Raw genomic sequence first — 21,158 nt, 5'->3', positions numbered from 1 at the left:
ACAAATGCGAAAGTAAACAAATGTGGTCGACCAAATTGTGCAACATGCCCAAACATTCTAGAAGGTTCAGAATTCCTCTTCAAAGAGGGACACAAATTCAAAGTTAAATCTAACTTTACTTGTGCCTCAGAAAATCTTATTTATGTAATAAGATGCTCGGGCTGCAACGAGAACTACATAGGGTCCACAGGATTATCGCTCAGACGTAGATGCACTCTGCACCGCCAGCAGATTGCATACCCAGAATACCGAATGATACCTTTTAGTGATCATATTGAGAAATGCGCAAAACAAATGCTACCACAATTTATAATCTTTCCTTTTTATCAATGTGCCATTAAAACACCAACACAGATTAGATTAAATAAGGAAACCTTTTTCATTCAAAAATACAAACCCAAACTTAACCATTGCTAACACATTTAAATAAGGAAATTCATCATCCCACTGAGAAAAAAAGGGAAAAAAATATAGAACAAAACCATGGTAAATTAATCAAATTCTACCACCTCCTAGATTTCGATTATCTCCCCTATACCGGAAGAAATTCCTAATTACCTCCCCCTATCTAGAACTCTTCTTTTTCAGACTGGAGCGAACATGTTACAATGAAGTAGAGAAATTTGAAAAGACAACACGAAACCGGTTATTTCTCAAAATACAATTTTTATATACCAAAAAGATTTTATAACATGTTCTAACATTTTTCTGACATAATTTAAATATATACTTTAACCATGTAACACAAGCCTTCTGTAGTTTCTCCACTCTAATTATCTTTTATATATATATATATATATATATGTAAATGTACTATAGAATGTAAATATTAGATGAAAAACATTTGAATAGAAAAAAAGTGAAAACCAAGCAAATTAATTTTCAGATATATAAATATATACACACACACACACACATATATATATATGTATATGTATGTATGTATGTACATATATATATATATATATGTATATGTATGTATGTGTATATATATATATATATATATATATATATATATATATATATATATATATATATATATATATATATATATATATATTTATTTATATATATATATTTATTTATATATATATATATATATATATATATATATATATATATATATATATATATATATATATATATACATATATATATATATGTGTGTGTGTGTATGTATATATGTGTATATATATATATGTATGTATATGTATATATGTGTATATATATATATATTTATGTATATATTAATATTATCTCAGTTGAAAAAACTTCAATAATAAAAATATGTTAATAGTAACCAGGGTAGCAAAAGTTACATGAAAACTGGGATATCATACCCGGTTAATAGGAAGAAATACCAAGTTAAAGTGATGTATTTTGAGTAGATATGAATAATAATAATAAATGGAGCAAAACGCATGCGTCTTGCTTAGGTATGTTGGTTCCCTGATGATTAATTTATGTGCAATTCCAGCACCTCTTACTTCTTTGGAGTAGAGTGCACATATATTTTGAAACATATGTAGGAATTAAAGGAACTTATTTATTATATGCATTTTGCTCCATTTATTATTATTCTTTATATGTATATATATATATGTGTGTATATATGTATATATATAATTATATATATTTATGTTTGTATATATACATATATATATGTATATTATATGTATATTATATATATCATCATCATCATCATCATTGTTTAACATCCGCTTTCCATGCCAGCATGGGTTGGACGATTTGACTGAGGACTGGTGAAACCAGATGGCTACACCAGGCTCCAATCTGATTTGGAAGAGTTTCTACAGCTGGATGCCCTTCCTAACGCCAGCCACTCAGAGTGTAGTGGGTGCTTTTACGTGTCACCTGCACGAAGGCCAGTCAGGCGGTACTGGCAACGGCCACGCTCAAAATGGTGCATTTCCTGTGCCACCCACACAAGAGCCAGTCCAAGGGCACTGGCAACAATCTCGCTCGAAAATCCCACGAAGGCCAGCCAGGCGGCACTGGCAACGGTCACGCTCAAAATGGTGCATTTCATGTGTCACTCACACAAGAGCCAGTCCAGGGGCACTGGCAACGATCTCGCTCGAAAACTTTCATGTGTCACCCGCACAAGAGCCAGTCCAGGGGCACTGGCAACAATCTTGCTCTAAAATCTTATGGTGGCCCCGCACAAGAGCCAGTTCAGTGGCACTATATATATATATATACATATACATATATATACATATATATATACATACATACATATATACATACATATGTATATATGCATTTATATATATGGGAGAATTTATGAAAAAACAACAGACAAAGACAGGTGGTGTAAACAACAAATGGACGTATTAATTTAACACTCGGGAATAGAGAAAGTCTTTGATGTTTCTAGCTTACGATATAAATGTAGTGGTCAGCGATCTATTTGGCGAATGCCAGACAGAAGGATCACACAGGAGAGCGAAGAAAAAGGGGAGATGACAAAGAAGTGGTGACCCGAAGACGAGAAGCTGCGTGTGTGTGAGAGAATGCTGGTGATCTTAACGTATGTAGGTGTGAAGGTGTGAAAATGTGGGTAAGGGAATTGGTCAGTGCCAGAGTGTGCATGGTGGTGTGTTGTGTGATATGGTGTAGCATGGCGTGATGTGAGGGTGTTCGGAGGTGGGGAAGGCAAAGGCAGGGCAGCCGAGAGTGGGGAAAGCATGGGTGGAGTGGGGGTAGAGGGAGGGGTATGTGGATAGGCAGAGGTTGGGGTGGGTGTAAGGGATGGGATGGGTGAGATGAGCTTATGAGGGAGGGTTAAGGGGGAAGGGGAAGATTGATATAAGAGAGGGGGAAGGTGGGTATGGGAGGAGGGAGAAAGCGAGGAGAGAGGAAGAGAGTAAGGGGTGAAAAGAAGTAGGAGTGAAGAGAAGTAGGAGTTGGAGCAGGAGAGGAGAGGTGGGTGAGAGGAAGTAGGAGGGAGGGCGGAGGGAGAGAGAGAGGCAGGAGAAGGGTTAGATGAAGAGGGGAGGGGAGTTGAACCCATGTGGCGCAAAGGAGCAAAGAGAGAAGATTAATCCCTGTTCACGGCGCAAACGGGAGTCCGGATGCCCCTGTGCAAGGACAATCCAAACACGGACAGGTGTTGCTGCAAGGAGTGACCGGCAGAGTGGAAATGGCGTGACACCGGGGTGTCATTGCAAACGTTGATGTCTCGGAGGTGTTCCGCGAATCGGTCGGCCAGGCGGCGCCCCGTTTGTCCGATGTACAGAGAATGGCAGAGAGAGCAGGAGATGCAATAGATGATGTTGGTAGAAGTGCAGGTGAAGGAGTCGGTGATGCGATAGGGTCGAGGATGGGTGCCGGTGAGGAGAGTGGTGTTGGAGAGGTAAGGGCAAGTGCGGCAGCATGGGCGGGAGCAGGGGAACGAGCCAGGTTGGGAGGTTGGGTTGGGGAAGGAGCTGTGGACCAAGAGGTCTCGTAGGTTATGGGCTCGTTTGAAGGAAGGGAGGGGGTCGGTTAAGGAAGAGGAAGATGTGGGAGGTGGAGGGGTCGGACTGGAGGCGCCAGAAAGCTTGGAGAATGGTGCGTTGGAGGGGTAGGGTGATGGGATGGTAGGTGAGGGGAAAAGGGAGGCGGGAGACGGCAGGGCGGGTTCAGGGGTAGAGAGCAGATGCACTTGAAATCAGGTGGCTACAGCTGGATGCCCTTCCTAATGCCAACCACTCCGAGAGTGTAGTGGCTGCTTTTATGTGCCACCGGCACAGAGGCCAGTCAGGCAGTACTGGCAACGCCCATGTTCAAAATGGTGTATTTTATTTGCCACCTGCACAGGAGCCAGTCCAACGGCACTGGCAACGATCTCACTCGAACGTCTTTGCACGTGCCAGGAAGGCGACGCTGGGCACAAGTGCTATCACGATTTTGCTTTCGCTTGCCCCAACAGCTCTTCGCAAGTCGAGTTTCGTGTATATATTTTATGTATATATCATCATCATCATCATCATCGTTTAACGATGATGATGATGATGATGACATATACCAAACTATCCATCCCATGCAAGCATGGAAAATGAACATTCAGAGATGATGATGATGAGTTGTGTGTTTGTGTCTCCTTCAACTTTTTTCTTCGCTTTGGGGTACATCTAGTAAATTATAAAAACCATATAAATATATTTCTTAAACCATACAAATGTTTAAATTGTAAAACCCGTATAAATATATTTATAAACCATACAAATATTTAAATTGTAAAAAACATATAAATGTATTTTTATTAGATATGTGTTGTTTCATCTTTTTGTGAAGTTCAGTCTTCTGCTTAGTAAGTTTGTAATGACCATAAATTTTTAATGTGAATTGTCTTCCTTTTAATTTTAGTCTTCCATATCGGTTTCAACAGACCAGTTGTTAAGGTGTTTTCTATACCATTCAACTGTAAAAGAAGAATTATAAATATTCAATTTCAACAATAAACTATATCATATTACATTGGAAAATATATATTTATATTTCGAAAATTGTAATTTCAAAAAACAACAAAAATTATCTGTCCTTTAGAAAATCAGTGTTTAAGGAAGAAGAATATATAGTGTATCAATGTAAGGTCAAAACAGGGGATCGTATGTATTATTACACAGGTCAATCTGCTACAATTTGGAAATCTAGATTACGTAATCATTTTGATTCATTTAAGTATAGAAGAAAATGTAATTCTATCATCATCGTTTAACGTCCGCTTTCCATGCTAGCATGGGCTGGACGATTTGACTGAGGATTGGCAAGCCAGAAGGCTGAAGCAGGCTCCAATCTAATCTGGCAGAGTTTCTACAGCTGGATGCCCTTCCTAACGCCAACCACTCCGAGAGTGTAGTGGGTGCTTCTACATGCCACCGGCACGAGGGCCAGTCACACGGTACTGGCAACGGCCATGCTCAAAAAGGTGTTTTTTACGTGCCACCTGCATGGGAGCCAGTCCAGCGGTATTGGCAACAACCTCGCTTCAATGATTTTCTAAACGTACCACCAGCACAAGTGCTAGGAGGCAACGCTGGTAACGATTACGCTCTAATGGTGCTATTTACGGGCCACTAGCATGGAAGCCAGACAGCTGCTCTGGCAATGAACATGCTCGACAGTGCTGTTAGTGCTCCACTGGCGCGGTGACCAGTCATCGAGCATGGTTCAATTACGATTTCACTTGCCCCAACAGGTTTTCGCAATTCTATGAATCTTAAGAAATGCATTTGGAATTTAAAAGACAGGAACATGCTGACCGAAGCTTTGTAATTGAATGTGGTAGGCAGAAGTTACTGCTGTGTGAATACATATGTGTGTAAGTGCTTGTGCCTCTCCAAGAGAGAGGGATTATTAGTTATACACCATCATACAATACTGGTCATTTTAAATGTGATTTTTACTTTGAGGAAATGTATTATATAATTACTTCTAAACTGGTATTATTAAACTGTAAAAGTACATTTACACTGAAATGTTCTCATAAGTATAGAAGAACATTTAAATATTTCAATACTGAATAACTCATCAATTATAACTGCTTTTCCTAAAACCTAATACACATAATTTTTCTAAAAGTTATTTTAGCATATTTAATAGATAGATAACTAATTGTCATGACATAGAATTTATATGTTTCCAATTGTTGTAACATAGAATTTTTTATTCATTCATTATCTACTGATGTCATCAAAAGTTAAATACTAAACTGGCTTTTCTTAGAATATTATATTACTTCTTAACATTCTTTTTGCAAGCAGTCAGCTATTAGAGATATTTTCTTAGTTCACATTGAATTTAATCCATCTTGGATTGCCTTGATAACATTGTGTTAGCATATATTTTCAGATATATTTGACTGGTATTTTATATCATTTTCTGTATCTAAATATACTGGCACTATAGAAACAATCATTGGTAATGTATGGTGTGCTCACCAATTAATGATGTGATTTTCTCCATTCTTATTCTTGTTGTTTTACACTCTGAATTTCTTGAAATTCTTCTAAGCAATATTTGGATTTACTTGTCATACATGAAAAATTACCTTGGATGTTCATTCTCCTTGTATTTATTGTTGTTTGTGGTGCTGCAATGGCCCAGTGGTTAGGGCAGCGGACTCGCGGTCATAGGATCGCAGTTTCAATTCCCAGACCAGGTGTTGTGAGTGTTTATTGAGTGAAAACACATAAAGCTCTACAAGGCTCCAGCAGGGGATGGTGGCGAACCCTGCTGTACTCTTCCACCGCAACTTTCTCTCATTCTTACTTCCTGTTTCTGTTGTGCCTGTAATTCAAAGGGTCAGCCTTGTCACACTGTGTCACGCTGAATATCCCCGAGAACTGCGTTAAGGGTACACGTGTCTGTGGAGTGCTCAGCCATTTGCACGTTAATTTCACGAGCAGGCTGTGCCGTTGATCGGATCAACTGGAACCCTCGACGTCGTAAGCAGCGGAGTGCCAACAACAACAACAAACCATAATTCACCTTTACATAGAGTGATTAGTGGTTAATGATGGGAAAGGTATCATAACACAGTAAAAACATTTATTCCAACAAAAAAAAAAAAGCAATGCTATCCTATTCATGCTAACACCGAAAAAAATGCATGTAAAACTATAAGAATAAAAACTCACTTGTTCTTTCAATTCCAGTTTTCCAAGGTTCTTTTGTCTTCCATCCAAATTCAAGTATTTTGGTATAATCAATATTGTACTGATTATCATTAAAAATTCGATCTTTCACAAATTCAATGTACTTTGCAATATCATCTTCACTGGTAACATTTTTAATCTAAAAATTCAAATAATAAAAAAATTACAAAAACACCCGAAACATATACTCTTTTACTTGTTTCAGTCATTTGAGTGTGGCCATGCTGGAGCACCGCCTTTAGTCGAGCAAATCAACCCCAGAACTTATTCTTTGTAAGCTTAGTACTTATTCTATTGGTCTCTTTTGCCAAACCGCTAAGTTATGGGGACGTAAACACACCAGCATCAGTTGTCAAGCGATGTTGGGGAGACAAACACAGACACACAAACACACACACATATATATACATATACATATATACGACGAGCTTCTTTCAGTTTCCATCTACCAAATCCACTCACAAGGCTTTGGTCGGCCCAAGGCTATAGTAGAAGACACTTGCCCAAGGTGCCACACAGTGGGACTGAACCTGGAACCATGTGGTTGGTAAGCAAGCTACTTACCACACAGCCACTCCTGCACCTAAAATGTAATCGACGAGCATGAGATTCGAACTCATGCGGGGAGACCCCAATGGATTAGCAGTCCATTGCCTTAACCACTCGGCCACCTCATCCTCTAAAAGTTTTACAACCACGATGAGACTCGAACTCGCAATCTTCTGATTCGAAGTCAGACGCCTTATCCATTTATTAAAAATAAATTAATTTAAAATGTTTCAAAATAAATTATCTATTTTAAAATAGGTAACTTAAAATCTTAGCTTTTATCTACAACGGTCCTGGACTAAAAATGAATTTAATCAGTGAAGATAAATTGAGAAAGTATATGGTTTACTGTTATTGCTTTAGTCCCAGGGTCAGCCATGACTGAGCAAATCTATGAGCAAAAGTACTCCAGCCTTGACCACCATAGCTTTTTGTCAAGCTTAGTGCATCTATAATTACATAATCCAACATGTCCTTTTTAAAAAGACTGTAATGTGTGATTTGAAGAACATTTGGCTGCTATTTCTAGCAGTCATGCAACTATGTAGAGGCTTCCTCACTGGCTCATTTAGGGGTTTTGTTAGTGTTGATGGGATCATTATTAGCTGTGGTAGTAGCAGTGACAACAGTTGAGATGATGATGATGACGATGATGATGATGATGACAATGATGATGATGATCGTTTCTAAATCTACACCATAAACTGACAAATCTTACACTCCTTTATTGATATGTTACAGAGTTTAAAATCATCATCATCATCATCATCATCATCATTTAACGTCCATTGTCCATGCTGGCATGGGTTGGACAGTTTGACCAGGTTGGCACACTCCAAGGCTGCACCAGAATCCAGTCTGATTTGGCATGGTTTTCTACGGCTGGATGCCCTTCCTAATGCCAACCACTCCAAGAGTGTAATGGGTGCCTTTACTCGCCACCAGCAAAGATTACTCAGTTATTGAACTCTATATTAGTAGAGGGGATATAGGTGATTATATGATTAACTTCACATTATTTTTTTTCTTTTGATCCTTGGTGGGTGGAAAGGCAAAGTTGACCCTAGCAGGATTTGAACTTACAAAATAAAGAGCCATGATTAACAGGTATTTTTGTCCAATACTCTACTGATCCTACCTTTCCATCACCTTTATTATTTAATTATCATCCTCAACCAACATTCCTGTGCTACTTAAGTTTTTATGTCTACTAATGTTATCAAATCAATCCTTGTGCTAGTCGTTTTGCCAGTCGTTTTGCAAGTATACACAAGGTGTAACAATTTTGAACTGATATTATCACCTTCATCAACATCATTATCATTTGAAATCCACTTTCCATGCTGGCATGGGTTGCACAGGTCATGATATGAGACAGTTCTTATTTGAATCTATTGCCTCTTAGATATGTCAAAGGATCATATCACACTTGTACATTTTAGTTTTGTCTTAGTTTCTACACTTGCATGCATTTCTTATCACTGGTCACTTTACAGAGTGTCATCATCATCGTTTAACGTCCGTTTTCCATGCTAGCATGGGTTGGACGATTTGACTGAGGACTGGTGAAACCGGAAGGCAACACCAGGCTCCAATCTGATTTGGCAGAGTTTCTACAGCTGGATGCCCTTCCTAACGCCAACCACTCAGAGAGTGTAGTGGGTGCTTTTACGTGTCACCCGTATGAAGGCCAGTCAGGCGGTACTGGCAACGGCCACGCTCAAAATGGTGTATTTTATGTGCCACCCGCACAAGAGCCAGTCCAGGGGCACTGGCAACAATCGAGTGTATTGGATGTATTTTATAGGGACACTATAAAGGGCTGTCAAGCCCCGAACAAAACTAGAGGGTCATTCACTAACCATTTTACAAAGTGTACTGGGTGTACTTTATCAAGGTACCTGTACTAGTAAGTGGGATCTGTCTGGTATACTGTAAGATAACTGCCTAAAATTGCTTTGAAGTGAAGTAATTTCTATGAAGCTCAGAGGCTAGGATGTTAATGTGAAAGACTGCTGATTACATGTTCATGTGTGGAGGCGCAATGGCCCAGTGGTTAGGGCAGCGGACTGGCGGTCATAGGATCGCGGTTTCGATTCCCAGACCGAGCGTTGTGGTGTTTATTGAGCGAAAACACCTAAAGCTCCATGAGGCTCCAGCAGGGGATGGTGGCGAACCCTGCTGTACTCTTCCACCACAACTTTCTCTCACTCTTACTTCCTGTTTCTATTGTGCCTGTAATTCAAAGGGTCAGCCTTGTCACGCTGAATCTCTCCAACAACTTCGTTAAGGGTACACGTGTCTGTGGAGTGCTCAGCCACTTGCACATTAATTTCACGAGCAGGCTGTTCCATTGATCGGATGAACTGGAACCCTCGAAGTCGTAAGCGACGGAGTGCCAACAACAACATGTTCATGTGTTCAAAGCTTGTAACAACTATTATGTTATGTCACTAGACAAGATACCTAATCTCTACTTGACGAAGTCTGCCTGGCTGACAACAGACTCTGCATTTTACAATAAAAAGGACAGCTAGCTATAAAGACACTTCTTCTTAAATACCCAGAATCTGTAAAAGCCACCAGATCTATACTAGCATTGAACAATTGCTAGAGTGTAACACTTTTTCACACAGCTGTCCTCATCCATATGCAACACATGACCGTATCAGCACATTCGTCCCACTTGCACACCAAATCAGATACTTCTTATGTCCAATGGATAGTAATGAGAACATATATATATATATTAATACTTACTTTTTTTACTAGAAGTTTTGCCAGCCCAAGAATGGAAATTGAAAATTTACTGCCAATATTGTAGATTTCTCCATGTTTACCCTTATGGATAAGAATATCAATGGCATTGATGACATCACTGACATAGACGAAATTTCGTACTTTTTGCCCATCTCCATGAATGGTGCTGAAAAGAAACAATGAGAAATATAAATAGATAACTTTTAGATAGTTTGATATTTCATTTGACTGCTTACCTAACCACCAATTGTTGATCACTTACTATAAGATAACTTAATGCATAATACGAGGATGGATTTTCTTTTCATGTCTGAAAGGCCACATTAAGTTAAGTGTAAAAGATTGCATGCCACCACCGCCTGTGTTGTCTTCATCATCATCATCATTGTTTAACATTTGCTTTCCATGCTGGCATAGGTTGGACGGTTTGACTGAGGGCTGGCAAGCTAGAAGGCTCCAATCCAATCTGGCAAAGTTTCTACAGCTGGATGCCCTTCCAAGAGTGTAGTGGGTGCTTTTTACATGCCACCAGCATGAGGGCTAGTCAGGTGGTACTAGCATCAACCATGCTTGAATGATGCTTTTTTTATGTGCCACCCACTCGGGAGCCAGTCAGGAGACACTGGCAATGACTACACTCATAAGGTGCTTTTTATATGCCACTGGCATGGGACCAGTCAGCCAGCACTGGCATCAGCCATGCCCAAATGGTGTATTTTACGTGCCACCGGCGCAGGTGCCAATCAACTGGTACTGTCATTGGCCACGACAATGACTTCACCTGCCTCAACAGGTCTTCGCAAGCACAGTTTATTGCCCAGTAATTGAAAGGTACTCTTAAATGGGTGCGTTATGCTGCACTGGCATAGGCCACAGTTACGGTCTCACTTGGCTTGCCAGGTCTTCTCAAGCACAGCATTTCTCCAAAGGTCTCGGTCAGTTGTCATTGCCTCGGTGAAGCCCAATGTTTGAAGGTTGTGCTTCACCACCTCATCCCAGGTCTTCCTGGGTCTACCTCTTCCACAGGTTCCCTCTATTGCTAGGGTGTGCACTTTTTCACACAGATGTCCTCATCCATATGCAACACATGACCAGTGAATATTTTAACCTAAATCATGGAATAGTGTTTAACAGTTTACATGGCAATTATTATAGGACCTCTTCCCAAGACTAGACCACAGATCTCTTTGACTGAGGTTAAATAATAAAAAAATGAAAAAAAAGAGAAAAAAATTCTAACCAACCATTTTTCATCTTTCAGAAGTAGAGAGATAAATCGTGATATAACCTGTAGTGAAATATATAGATAGTACACTGTTTGATGTGGCTGCATGTTATGTTATCACAAGAGTTTATACAGAGATGAAAGAATAAATATAAGATCTATACATTTACTACATAAAAATATAATTCTTCTTTCAATCATAATACATAGAATCAAATTGTAGTAGTTAGCTGAACGAAGTAATCTGATGCATGAAAGTGCAGAGATAGGAAGTGTAAAACAGCGAAGTGACGGCTCTCAGTCATATCAGCTATGAAGCATAGAGAAATAGATGGACATAGCAACGATGTAAATGGCTCTAAGTCTAATCAACTAAGAAAAGCTGGGTTGGCAAGCTGTTTTTATCAATGGAATGCTAGACATTCTACAAACTTCCAAAAGAAACGCCAAGCTTCTTGAATAATTAAAAATTAAGTTTCGTGGTATTGATGTTTCAAGAAACTTAGGAAGGGAGATTACTCTATGATCCTTCTTGCAGGGGAGATCATTCAACTATTTATCTATACCTCTACAAACCTATTTGAAACAAACATATAATCAAACATTCCATCTGCGTTTACTTTCAACACAAGGAATAATAACTTAGACAAAACATCCAAGGTAAACAAGTTTGAAAACATTTTCTTGTGAATCTTATCTATAAAAGGCAGATTTTCTCTGTGTGTGTGTGTGTGTGTGTGTGTGTGTGTGTATGTTTAAAATTCATACGTTTACAAAATTCCAAATTTCTTGGATTAAAGAATTGGAATTAATATTCTAAATACAGTAAGTTAGGTCACAGCGATCTTTGAAGCAGTTGACAATGATGCTGCTACACCAGTCTTTGGGTATGACTCCCTCATGTACAACCTGGTTAACTATATGGGTGATTAGGCCATAACCCACACCACCTGATATTTTAAGCATCTCATCAGTGATTCCTGAGGGGCCTGGGGCTTTCCTGGTCTTCATGGCTTTACCTACCATGATACTGTCTATTTGGATTGTCAGTCCTCCTTTGGGATCCACAGTAGGCAGACTCTCTCTCCTCTCATGCATTGTCTACATCTAGTAGCCTTCCATAGTAGCATTTCCAAGCTTCTTTCTTTGCAGAATCAGTAACTGCAAGAAAATCACCATCCATGTGAACACACTTCTCCCCAACACACATACACACACACATGGATACAAATTAAAAAATGGACAGATTATTGTTAATGGCATCAAAACATTAATAAATTAGTTATGCAGATGTGGGTATAAATATAATTAAGTAGAAAACCAGGAGAAAGTTCATAATAGTTCTACATAGATAGGAGAGAGAATGGAGTGTACAAAGAGGAGATAGATGGTGGTGGGTAGTGGTCAGTTATAACAACAAGATAATGGCCATTCATTCGAAAGAGAATAAGGTGACACAGCAGAGTGTATGAAGCTATGAGCATATGTGACAGGGTTGAATAGCAAAGAAAAAGAAAAATAATTAAGAAGAAAAGACAAGAAAGGACAGGACAACAATCTCCTACTAAGTACACATTTGTCTAAACATCTAACTGCCAAAATGTTAAAAATCCTCCATATGTGCAAAAGCATGACAACTCCAGGAAAACTTTAAGCATAAAATGTAAATAACAATGAGGGCTAAAAGACAATCAAGTTAGAAGGGTATAAGTAGTGGTTACTGGAGTGCTATTATATAACGAATTAATAATCATATAAATAACCATGTCCAAAAGACATGAAAAACTGAAGTTGTAAGACCTGGTATCAGACTATTCAAAGGATAAAGTTGAAGAATCTGAAAAATTTCACCAGGGGAAGTGAATTAAAAACAAATCAGAAATAATAAATAATTTTCAAACTCAAGTGAAATATATCATTTGACCAATTCATTTCCTATACCCAAGTCTTGTTTACATAGATTACATGTAAACATCTCCCATCCTTTGATGCTGGATTTTAGGTTTGTGATCCAGTTTGAACATTAATCTATCTGTATTATATGCCTGTTGTCATATCATAGACCCATGGTCGAAGATCTGGGATCTCAATCACAACTACCACTCCACACTATACTGTGGCCATGTGCTGCAATTATACATTCCACTAGGGTCTTCCAAATTAATTGCTCAAAGTACATATGTATGATAAGTACATTTTCAGCTCATAATAGGGAGTTCAACTTCCTCGTAGATTTACAGAACTGCTACCATCACCAGAGTTTTTCAATCGTTTTGGCCCAACTTGACATTAATGTTTTTTACTGGTGTTGAGTAATGGCAGGAAAATTAGCCCAATGTGTTTTGAGCTTTTAGCAATATTCTCTTCAAAGACTGGAATGCTTTTGACCGTGAATCCATTTTGATTAGTGCTAACTTGAAGCTAAAGAACAACATGAACACAAAAAGAAAGCAAAAATACTAAAATAATCTGAGATGTTGATGGAATATTTTTAACTTGCCTTGTCAGGGTATTGGTGAGGTCCATATATGTTGTTGGCACGGATCATAATCACAGGTAACTATTAATAAGGAAAGTGAGAAATAATCATAATTGCAGGTAACTACTGGTGAAGAAGCAGTCATCATTTATGATTAGAGGTAACTTATAATGGTGAGGTTGGGTGAGAAACAATCATGTTCATTTGTTTTACGGTTGTTTTCCATACTAACATGGCTAGCGCTAACAGCACCATCCGAGCGTGATCATTGCCAGAGCAGCTGTCTGGCTTCCATGCTGGTGGCACGTAAAAAGCACCATTTGAGCCTAATTGTTACCAGCGTCACCTTACTGGCACTTGTGCCGGTGGCACGTGAAAAGTCATTTGAGCGAGGTCTATATATATATATATATATATATATATATATATATATATATATATATATATATATATATATATATATATCGATAGATAGATAGATAGATAGATAGATATATGAACGTAAGTTCATAAGATAATCGTTTATTCCTTTGTCATCTCTTTTTCTTATTACTGCTCTGCACTCGACTAAATCTTTGTTCAGAAGTATGCACATATTGAGTTGTACATCATGTTATTAGTATTGGCAATGCCAAGTGAAATACACACACACACACTCACACACATGTGTATATATGTTCTCATACAAGTTTTATAGAATTTCTGTCTATCAAATTCATTAAAAAGACACTGGTCAGTCCGGGGCAATAGTAGAAAGTACTCACTCAAGGATGTAACATTGGGGCTGAATCTAAAAAAAAACGTGTAGTTGTGAATACACCTTCTTAACTACACTGTCATGTCTGTGCCAAGGTAAATTGTTGGTGATGGTTTCAGTAGAAGCTGGACACCCACAATATCAACAAATATACACAGTAGAAAAAAATGCTTTTTACCTTGTAAGTTCTCCAGTATGACATCACAATGCACTCTGCTGCAGCTTTAGTTGCAGCATATGGATTGCTTGGTTGGAAACTGCTTTCCTCACAACATATCTTGTAATAAATATGGAAAGGAAATATTTCGATTAGCGTACATGCCTTGTAATTTCTAACATAGAAACAAAGCCTCCCATTTTAAGGGATATTATGATACATTATATATGAGCGGGACGGGATCGTTGCCAGTGCCCCTGGACTGGCTCATGTGCGGGCGACACATGAAGTCTTTCAAGCGGGATCGTTGCCAGTGCCCCTGGACTGGCTCATGTGCGGGCGACACATGAAATCTTCCAAGCGGGATCATTGCCGGTGCCCCTGGGCTGGCTCTTGTGCGGGAGACACATGAGGTTTTTCGAGCGAGATCGTTGCCAGTGCCCCTGGACTGGCTCTTGTGCTGGTGACACATGAAATTTCTTCGAGCGAGATTGTTGCCGGTGCCCCTGAACTGGCTCTTGTGGGGTTGTTGTGGAATTTTCGAGCGGGATCGTTGCTGGTGCCCCTGGACTGGCTCTTGTGCGGATGACACATGAGGTTTCTCGAGCGAGATGAGCGTGGTCGTTGCCAGTACTGCCTGACTGGCCTTTGTGCGGGTGACACGTAAAAGCACCCACTACACTCTCTGAGTGGTTGGCGTTAGGAAGGGCATCCAGCTGTAGAAACACTGCCAAATCAGATTGGAGCCTGGTGTAGCCATCTGGTTTCACCAGTCCTCAGTCAAATCGTCCAACCCATGCTAGCATGGAAAGCGGACGTTAAACGACGATGACGATGACGACGATATTAACCTTGATATTTGATTTAACTTTATTTTATTGACATAATAATACTGAAATGCAAAATTGGTCCAGGTGGAATTTGGACTCAGAAGACAAAGGAGTGCTCGGTAAATATTGCAAGACAATTTGTTTGGTACTCGATGATGTCAATCCATTTTCAAGTAATGTTAACCTTACTAATTTTATTTGAAATGCAGTAAACTAAAACAATATTTCAAATATACACCCTAAAACTGAGAGTAATTATCTAAGAGAAGTAAAATCTTAAAAGTTTTGGTTGTGTATGTATATGTATGAGGACATGGATGACTAACGGGATAGGGTACTGGATAATCAACAATAAAGTTTATAGCTTGAATTACATTACTGATATTGTATCATGTCCATGTCCAAGATATCTCACTTTCAAATTACCTTGTCTTCTTTGATATAAGCAGGTACAACAGCTTTCATTTCACTGCTCTTCATGGTGACAACACTACCCAATTGATAAGTGCATTTCTATCTCATAATAGTGACTTCGATTTCCTTGTGGATTTACAGAATTGCTACTATCACACTGGAATTTAGCCTCAGACCAGAATTTCTTAATCATCTTGGCCCAATTTGCCATTGGATTTGGCATGTGTCATGAATAATTTTTGAAAACTTTATGTAATGACAAAGAAATTGATCCAAAGTATTTCCAGCTTTTAGCAATATTCTATTCAAAGAAGGATTCTGTTCATTTTATTCTCAAGATAAAGCTGGTTTTCAGAGATTCCTGATGTTTCTCTTTGAAAGTTTTCTGAGTAATGTGATTTTACTAAATATGCATATTTCGTAATAATCTGTGAGAACACATGAAATTAATGTTTTTTTTTTTTACTGAAGTCTTCAGTTCAGTAACACTGAACAATTCTAATGTTAATGGATTTGCTAAATTTAGATTTTAATTTGTAAACATGTTTTATGAAATGTGTATAATATTCTACAGGAAACTATGCTTGTGTATCCTCTTGATTCAACAACAATATTTGCTCTGATTGCAACATTATTCATGAGACAATTTGTAGGACTGATTTTATAAAACAAAAGGAAAAAGATGTAGCAGAATTTCAAGCCTGTTGTTTTATTTCTGAAATAGCTTAAATCTGTTGAATTAATAATTATGATCACTTTTAATTAATATCAATGTCAAAAAACTCACTTCATTATGTGCACCACCATATATTTCATCTGTGCTCATGTGGAAAAATAATTTTATATTCAGATCTTTAGCAGCATTTATGAGAACATGGCTTCCATAAACATTTGTCAATGAAAATTTCAGGGGATTTTCAAATGACAAATCTGAAAAATCAAAAGAAAAAGGAAAAAGTACAATAAAACATATTAGGTGTTGTGTTAGTCAGTATTATAAATAAATATTGGGAGTGCATGAAAGGTTGAATGAAGAGAGGGTAGAACAAGCAGCCAAGAAATCAGTGGTACATATTGATCAAGATGTTTAACTCATGGAGTGTACCTTACTCTTAGAAAATACCACATGTTGATACTGATCATCGTTGTAAGCAAACGCAGTACTATCAAAAGAATGATTGTTTTGTTAGCTTTTGTTTTTATTACTGTAATCAAATCCTAACATGCGCCTTTATATCTTTTATTATCAAGTACACATACACTCTCTCACACACACATACATACACACATGCACCAAATTAAAAAAAAGGTGGTTTATTAGCAATTAGAACCTAAAGTGTTGTTTATACTTTTACAGATTTGGAAATAAGCACACGTTTTCAGTGGTTTTCTTATAAGACTGACAGAGGTAGTTGAGTTTAACCCGAGGCGTTAAGTATTGCTGATGAGGATTAAGATGGTCTACATCAAAATCCGAAATCGCAATCCAATTATGTACACTGGGGACTCACGTCCATTTGTCAGTCACTTGAAACAGTGCATTTGTGGTTTTGAGTTGGTTTAACTCTTATCATTAGCAAAAGTGGTGCTAGTCACTACCCTCTGTCACTTTTGTGACCTCTTTCTCTCTTTATATACATACATATATTCTCCTTTATATATATGTATTCTTCCTCACATTTGGATTTTTATGTATTCTCTCTCCCACTTGGATTTGAAATGTTGCCAAATTTATAATATGTCTTTTCTACAGTAATTTTCTGCATTTTCATGCAGCTGAAGATTGCTCTTCATATTGCATTTAATGTAATGCTCGCATTACTTAAATAAATTGGAGTAGCATGAAACGTGTGTACTGCAATCACCTTTGAAATCCGTGTTGCTTATTTTTTGATTTTGATCACCTATCCTTTTGGGATACGATATTCGGGTGCCTACGCATAAGTACCATATTCAACCTTGAATCTATATCTAAACCGTCTACATATATATATATATATATATATATATATATATATACTTTATATACATATGCACACACACACACACACACGACAGGCTTCTTTCAGTTTCCATTTACCAAATCCACTCATAAGACTTTCATTTGCCTGAGGCTATAGAAGACACTTGCTCAAGTTGCTATGCAATGGAACTGAACCCAGAACCATGGGGTTGGGAAGCAATACTTTTCACACCACACTAGTCTATGTATGTGTGTGTGTGCATGTTTGTTACTTCATTCCTTGTGTGTCACTTCTAGTCATTTGACCTCCACCATTTTCAACATGACTTAAGACAGGACAACACATATTTCTTAATCTCTCACATTTTTCTTTCTTTCCTGTACACATTTTCTTTCTTTTAGATAATTTTCGAAGACGAACTTAAGCTCAGAATGTCAGACACTTCCACTTTCTTAATCACTCATTGAGAGTTAAACTAATAACTAATACAATGTATTAATTTTTGTCTTGAACATATATGTGCATGGGTTTGTATGAGCATATACACATATATGCATATAAATACATTATAAATACACACACGCACACACACATATAATTAACAACAATGGAGTAGGCAGTGTTAATACAGAATTAATTTAACATTTACATGTCAACAAAAGCCAAGTACAAAGGTAATATACATATATATATATATATATATATATATATATATATATATATATATATATATGTATGTATGTATGTATGTATGTATGTATGTATAAAGAGAGAAAAGGATAAAGAGACCAATGGCAAAGATAGAATTATATTTTATGGATAAAGTCTTACAGCTGTTTCAGGGAAAAGCCAATGTATCCCTTCATCGGAGACGGTAATAGTAGAAGAATGAATTATTACATCTATAGGAGGAGAGTTGTAGTAAGACGTGAGAGCGATGTGCTGAAAAAAGAACAAAGAAGAAACAGTACTTGGAGTGGAGCTTCATTCCAGCAGTAAACATCCATGTAAAGAATCCTTGTGGGCATTTTCCGGAGTTGATTGTAGGAGCAAAGGTGGATATATATCATATCATGTCCAGTGTACTCTGTGCGTTGTTTACTCAAAGGATAGCCCAAATCAAGTGAGAGATGTGTGTAGGGTTAAGAGGTCAAGACAGGAAGGGAAGGGGGAAAGAAGCAATTCAAGTGAGGAACAGTAGTGAGCAGTTGTATGGTCAGTTATTCTCACGTCTTACTACAACTCTCCTCCTATAGATGTAATAATCCATTCTTCTACTATTACCGTCTCCGATGAAGGGATACATTGGATTTTCCCTGAAATAGCTGTAAGACTTTATCCATAAAATATATTTCTAACTTTGCCATTGTTCGCTTTATCCTTTTCTCTCTTTATACATACACACGCTAATACATGACCTATGTTATATACCCCACTCTTGTTTATACAATGAATGGGGCAAAACTAGTCGGTATACAGCACTTACTTGGTATGACCTGTATCTTTGGGTTTGGTTGAATCCAATACCCTTCATAACCTTATTATATATATATATATTTTAGGCCACCCTGTATATATATATATATATATATATATATATATATATATATATATATACACAGGGTGGCCTAAAAGTAGGTTTACAGTTATTACATAGGCACTTTAAATTTCTTTTAAAACATTTTATTACATTTAAATTTCTATCTTACAAACTGAAAAGGGAGTGTGTTGTGTTCTTGAGCAAGACACTTTATTTCACGTTGCTCCAGTTCACTCATCTGTAGAAATGAGTTGCGATGTCACAGGAGCCAAGCTGTATCGGCCCCTTTGCCTTTCCTTTGGATAACACTGGTGGCGTGGAGAGGGGAGGCTGGTACGCATGGACGACTGCTGGTCTTCCATAAAAACTTGTGCCTCAGAGGATGACTTTCTAGGTGTAATCCCATGGTCAGTCATGACCGAGGGGAGTCTCAGCAACCCTGTACCTCTTCTACTGCATGATGCCTGTTTCTGTCCCTTTATCATACTTTAACTTCTCATTATCTGGCATCAAGCACCCTCCCTTAATACTATACCGCCACCACCAGTTGAAGGGTCTTGTCTTACATGTTACTTGGTGACCTCACTAGTGCTGGTGTCACATAAAAGGTACTCAGTACAATGCGTGAGGTCGTTGGTATTAGGAAGGGCAGTCAAAGCAGACATGTGAGCTTGATGCAGTTCTCTGGTTCATTGGTTTTTGTCAAACCATCCAGCCCATATCAGCATGGAAGTGGTAAAGACCCCTTCAGTCATGAATGACCATGGGATCGCACCTAGAAAGTTCCCCTCCAAAGTATAAGACTGCTAAAAATGTTTTATGGAAAGCCAGCAGTCACCCATGCATACCAGCCTCCCCTCTCCACAACACCAATGTTATCCAAAGGAAAGGCAAAGGCCGATACAGCTTGGCACCAGTGACGTCATGATTCGTTTCCACAGCTGAGTGAACTGGAGCAACATGAAATAAAGTGTCTTGTTCAAGAACACAACACACAATTTGGTCCAGGAATCGAACTCACAACCTCATGATTGTGAGCCACTGAGTCATGCAACATGGAAAATGTATATAAAAAACCAATGATGATGATGACAAGCTGTATTTTATAAGATATATCCACATACCGACATGCGATTCAGCAGCAAGATGGAGGATAGTGTCAATGTTGTTGTTTTTAAGTGCATCGTATACAGTTTGAGGATCACAAATATCTCCCTGAAAAAAAGCAACAAGAAATCAAAATTTTAGTTATTACATCAGAGATTTGAACCGGGTTGATTTGATTGGATATATGGGTGACAACACTACTTTCACTTTCTGTTTCACTTTAAGATTAAGAGTAATAGCCTGAACTGTAAGATTCTTCTCTCCTCGTGGAAACTGCATTTTTTTTTTTTATCACTTAGTCAAGAAGAAGTGCAGTCTTCATGACCTTTTTCAAAACCTTATTAGACAAAAATAGCATTACACTGTAGAACAAGGCTGGGAGAATCCATCTCAATGACTTTCATACTCTCCATTCACTCAGTTTCACTCTTTTTTTTTTATCTATTAATCATGAGGGAAGAGCAGTTCCCATGACCCTTCATAAAACCCCCAAGACTAAAGGAAGGAAAGGAAAGACGTATATCATGAAACCAGAACCTTAGCCTGAATGCTTGCAACAGAGTGGACCCCACTAAAGAGTCTCGAGGATTAAATGATGGTGTTAGACTGGGTGATGGATTATGTCAACCACATGAATAGGCCACAGCAGAATTTGAACTGAAGAATGCAAACAGCAAGAACAGACATTCCAAAGCAGCTCATTTGACACTC

At 38.1% G+C, this 21,158-nt stretch overlaps 1 protein-coding gene and 1 non-coding gene across 2 annotated transcripts in view; both read right to left on the bottom strand.

The window, feature by feature from the left end:
- Positions 1 to 2,335: 2,335 nt before the first annotated feature.
- LOC149136766 (UDP-D-glucose 4,6-dehydratase-like) overlaps positions 2,336 to 21,158 on the bottom strand; it is a 33,401-nt gene continuing 14,578 nt past the window's right edge. The window contains exons 6-13 of the mRNA XM_089348422.1: positions 20,465 to 20,555; positions 16,624 to 16,766; positions 14,614 to 14,712; positions 13,700 to 13,759; positions 11,219 to 11,262; positions 9,975 to 10,140; positions 6,648 to 6,804; positions 2,336 to 4,429 (exon numbers count right to left, since the gene is read on the bottom strand). Coding sequence (XP_089204548.1) covers positions 4,371 to 4,429; positions 6,648 to 6,804; positions 9,975 to 10,140; positions 11,219 to 11,262; positions 13,700 to 13,759; positions 14,614 to 14,712; positions 16,624 to 16,766; positions 20,465 to 20,555 — 819 coding nt within the window. The 3' untranslated portion in view covers positions 2,336 to 4,370. The remainder of the gene's footprint in view (positions 4,430 to 6,647; positions 6,805 to 9,974; positions 10,141 to 11,218; positions 11,263 to 13,699; positions 13,760 to 14,613; positions 14,713 to 16,623; positions 16,767 to 20,464; positions 20,556 to 21,158) is intronic.
- On the bottom strand, positions 7,261 to 7,342 carry Trnas-gcu (transfer RNA serine (anticodon GCU)). Its single transcript has one exon. It is a non-coding gene; the product is annotated as a tRNA-Ser (tRNA).

The sequence above is a fragment of the Octopus bimaculoides genome, chromosome 3, assembly GCF_046866305.1.
Source record: "Octopus bimaculoides isolate indiv1 chromosome 3, ASM4686630v1, whole genome shotgun sequence".
NCBI classification, from domain to species: Eukaryota; Metazoa; Mollusca; class Cephalopoda; order Octopoda; family Octopodidae; genus Octopus; species Octopus bimaculoides.
This window is presented reverse-complemented; position numbering and strand designations above follow the sequence as displayed.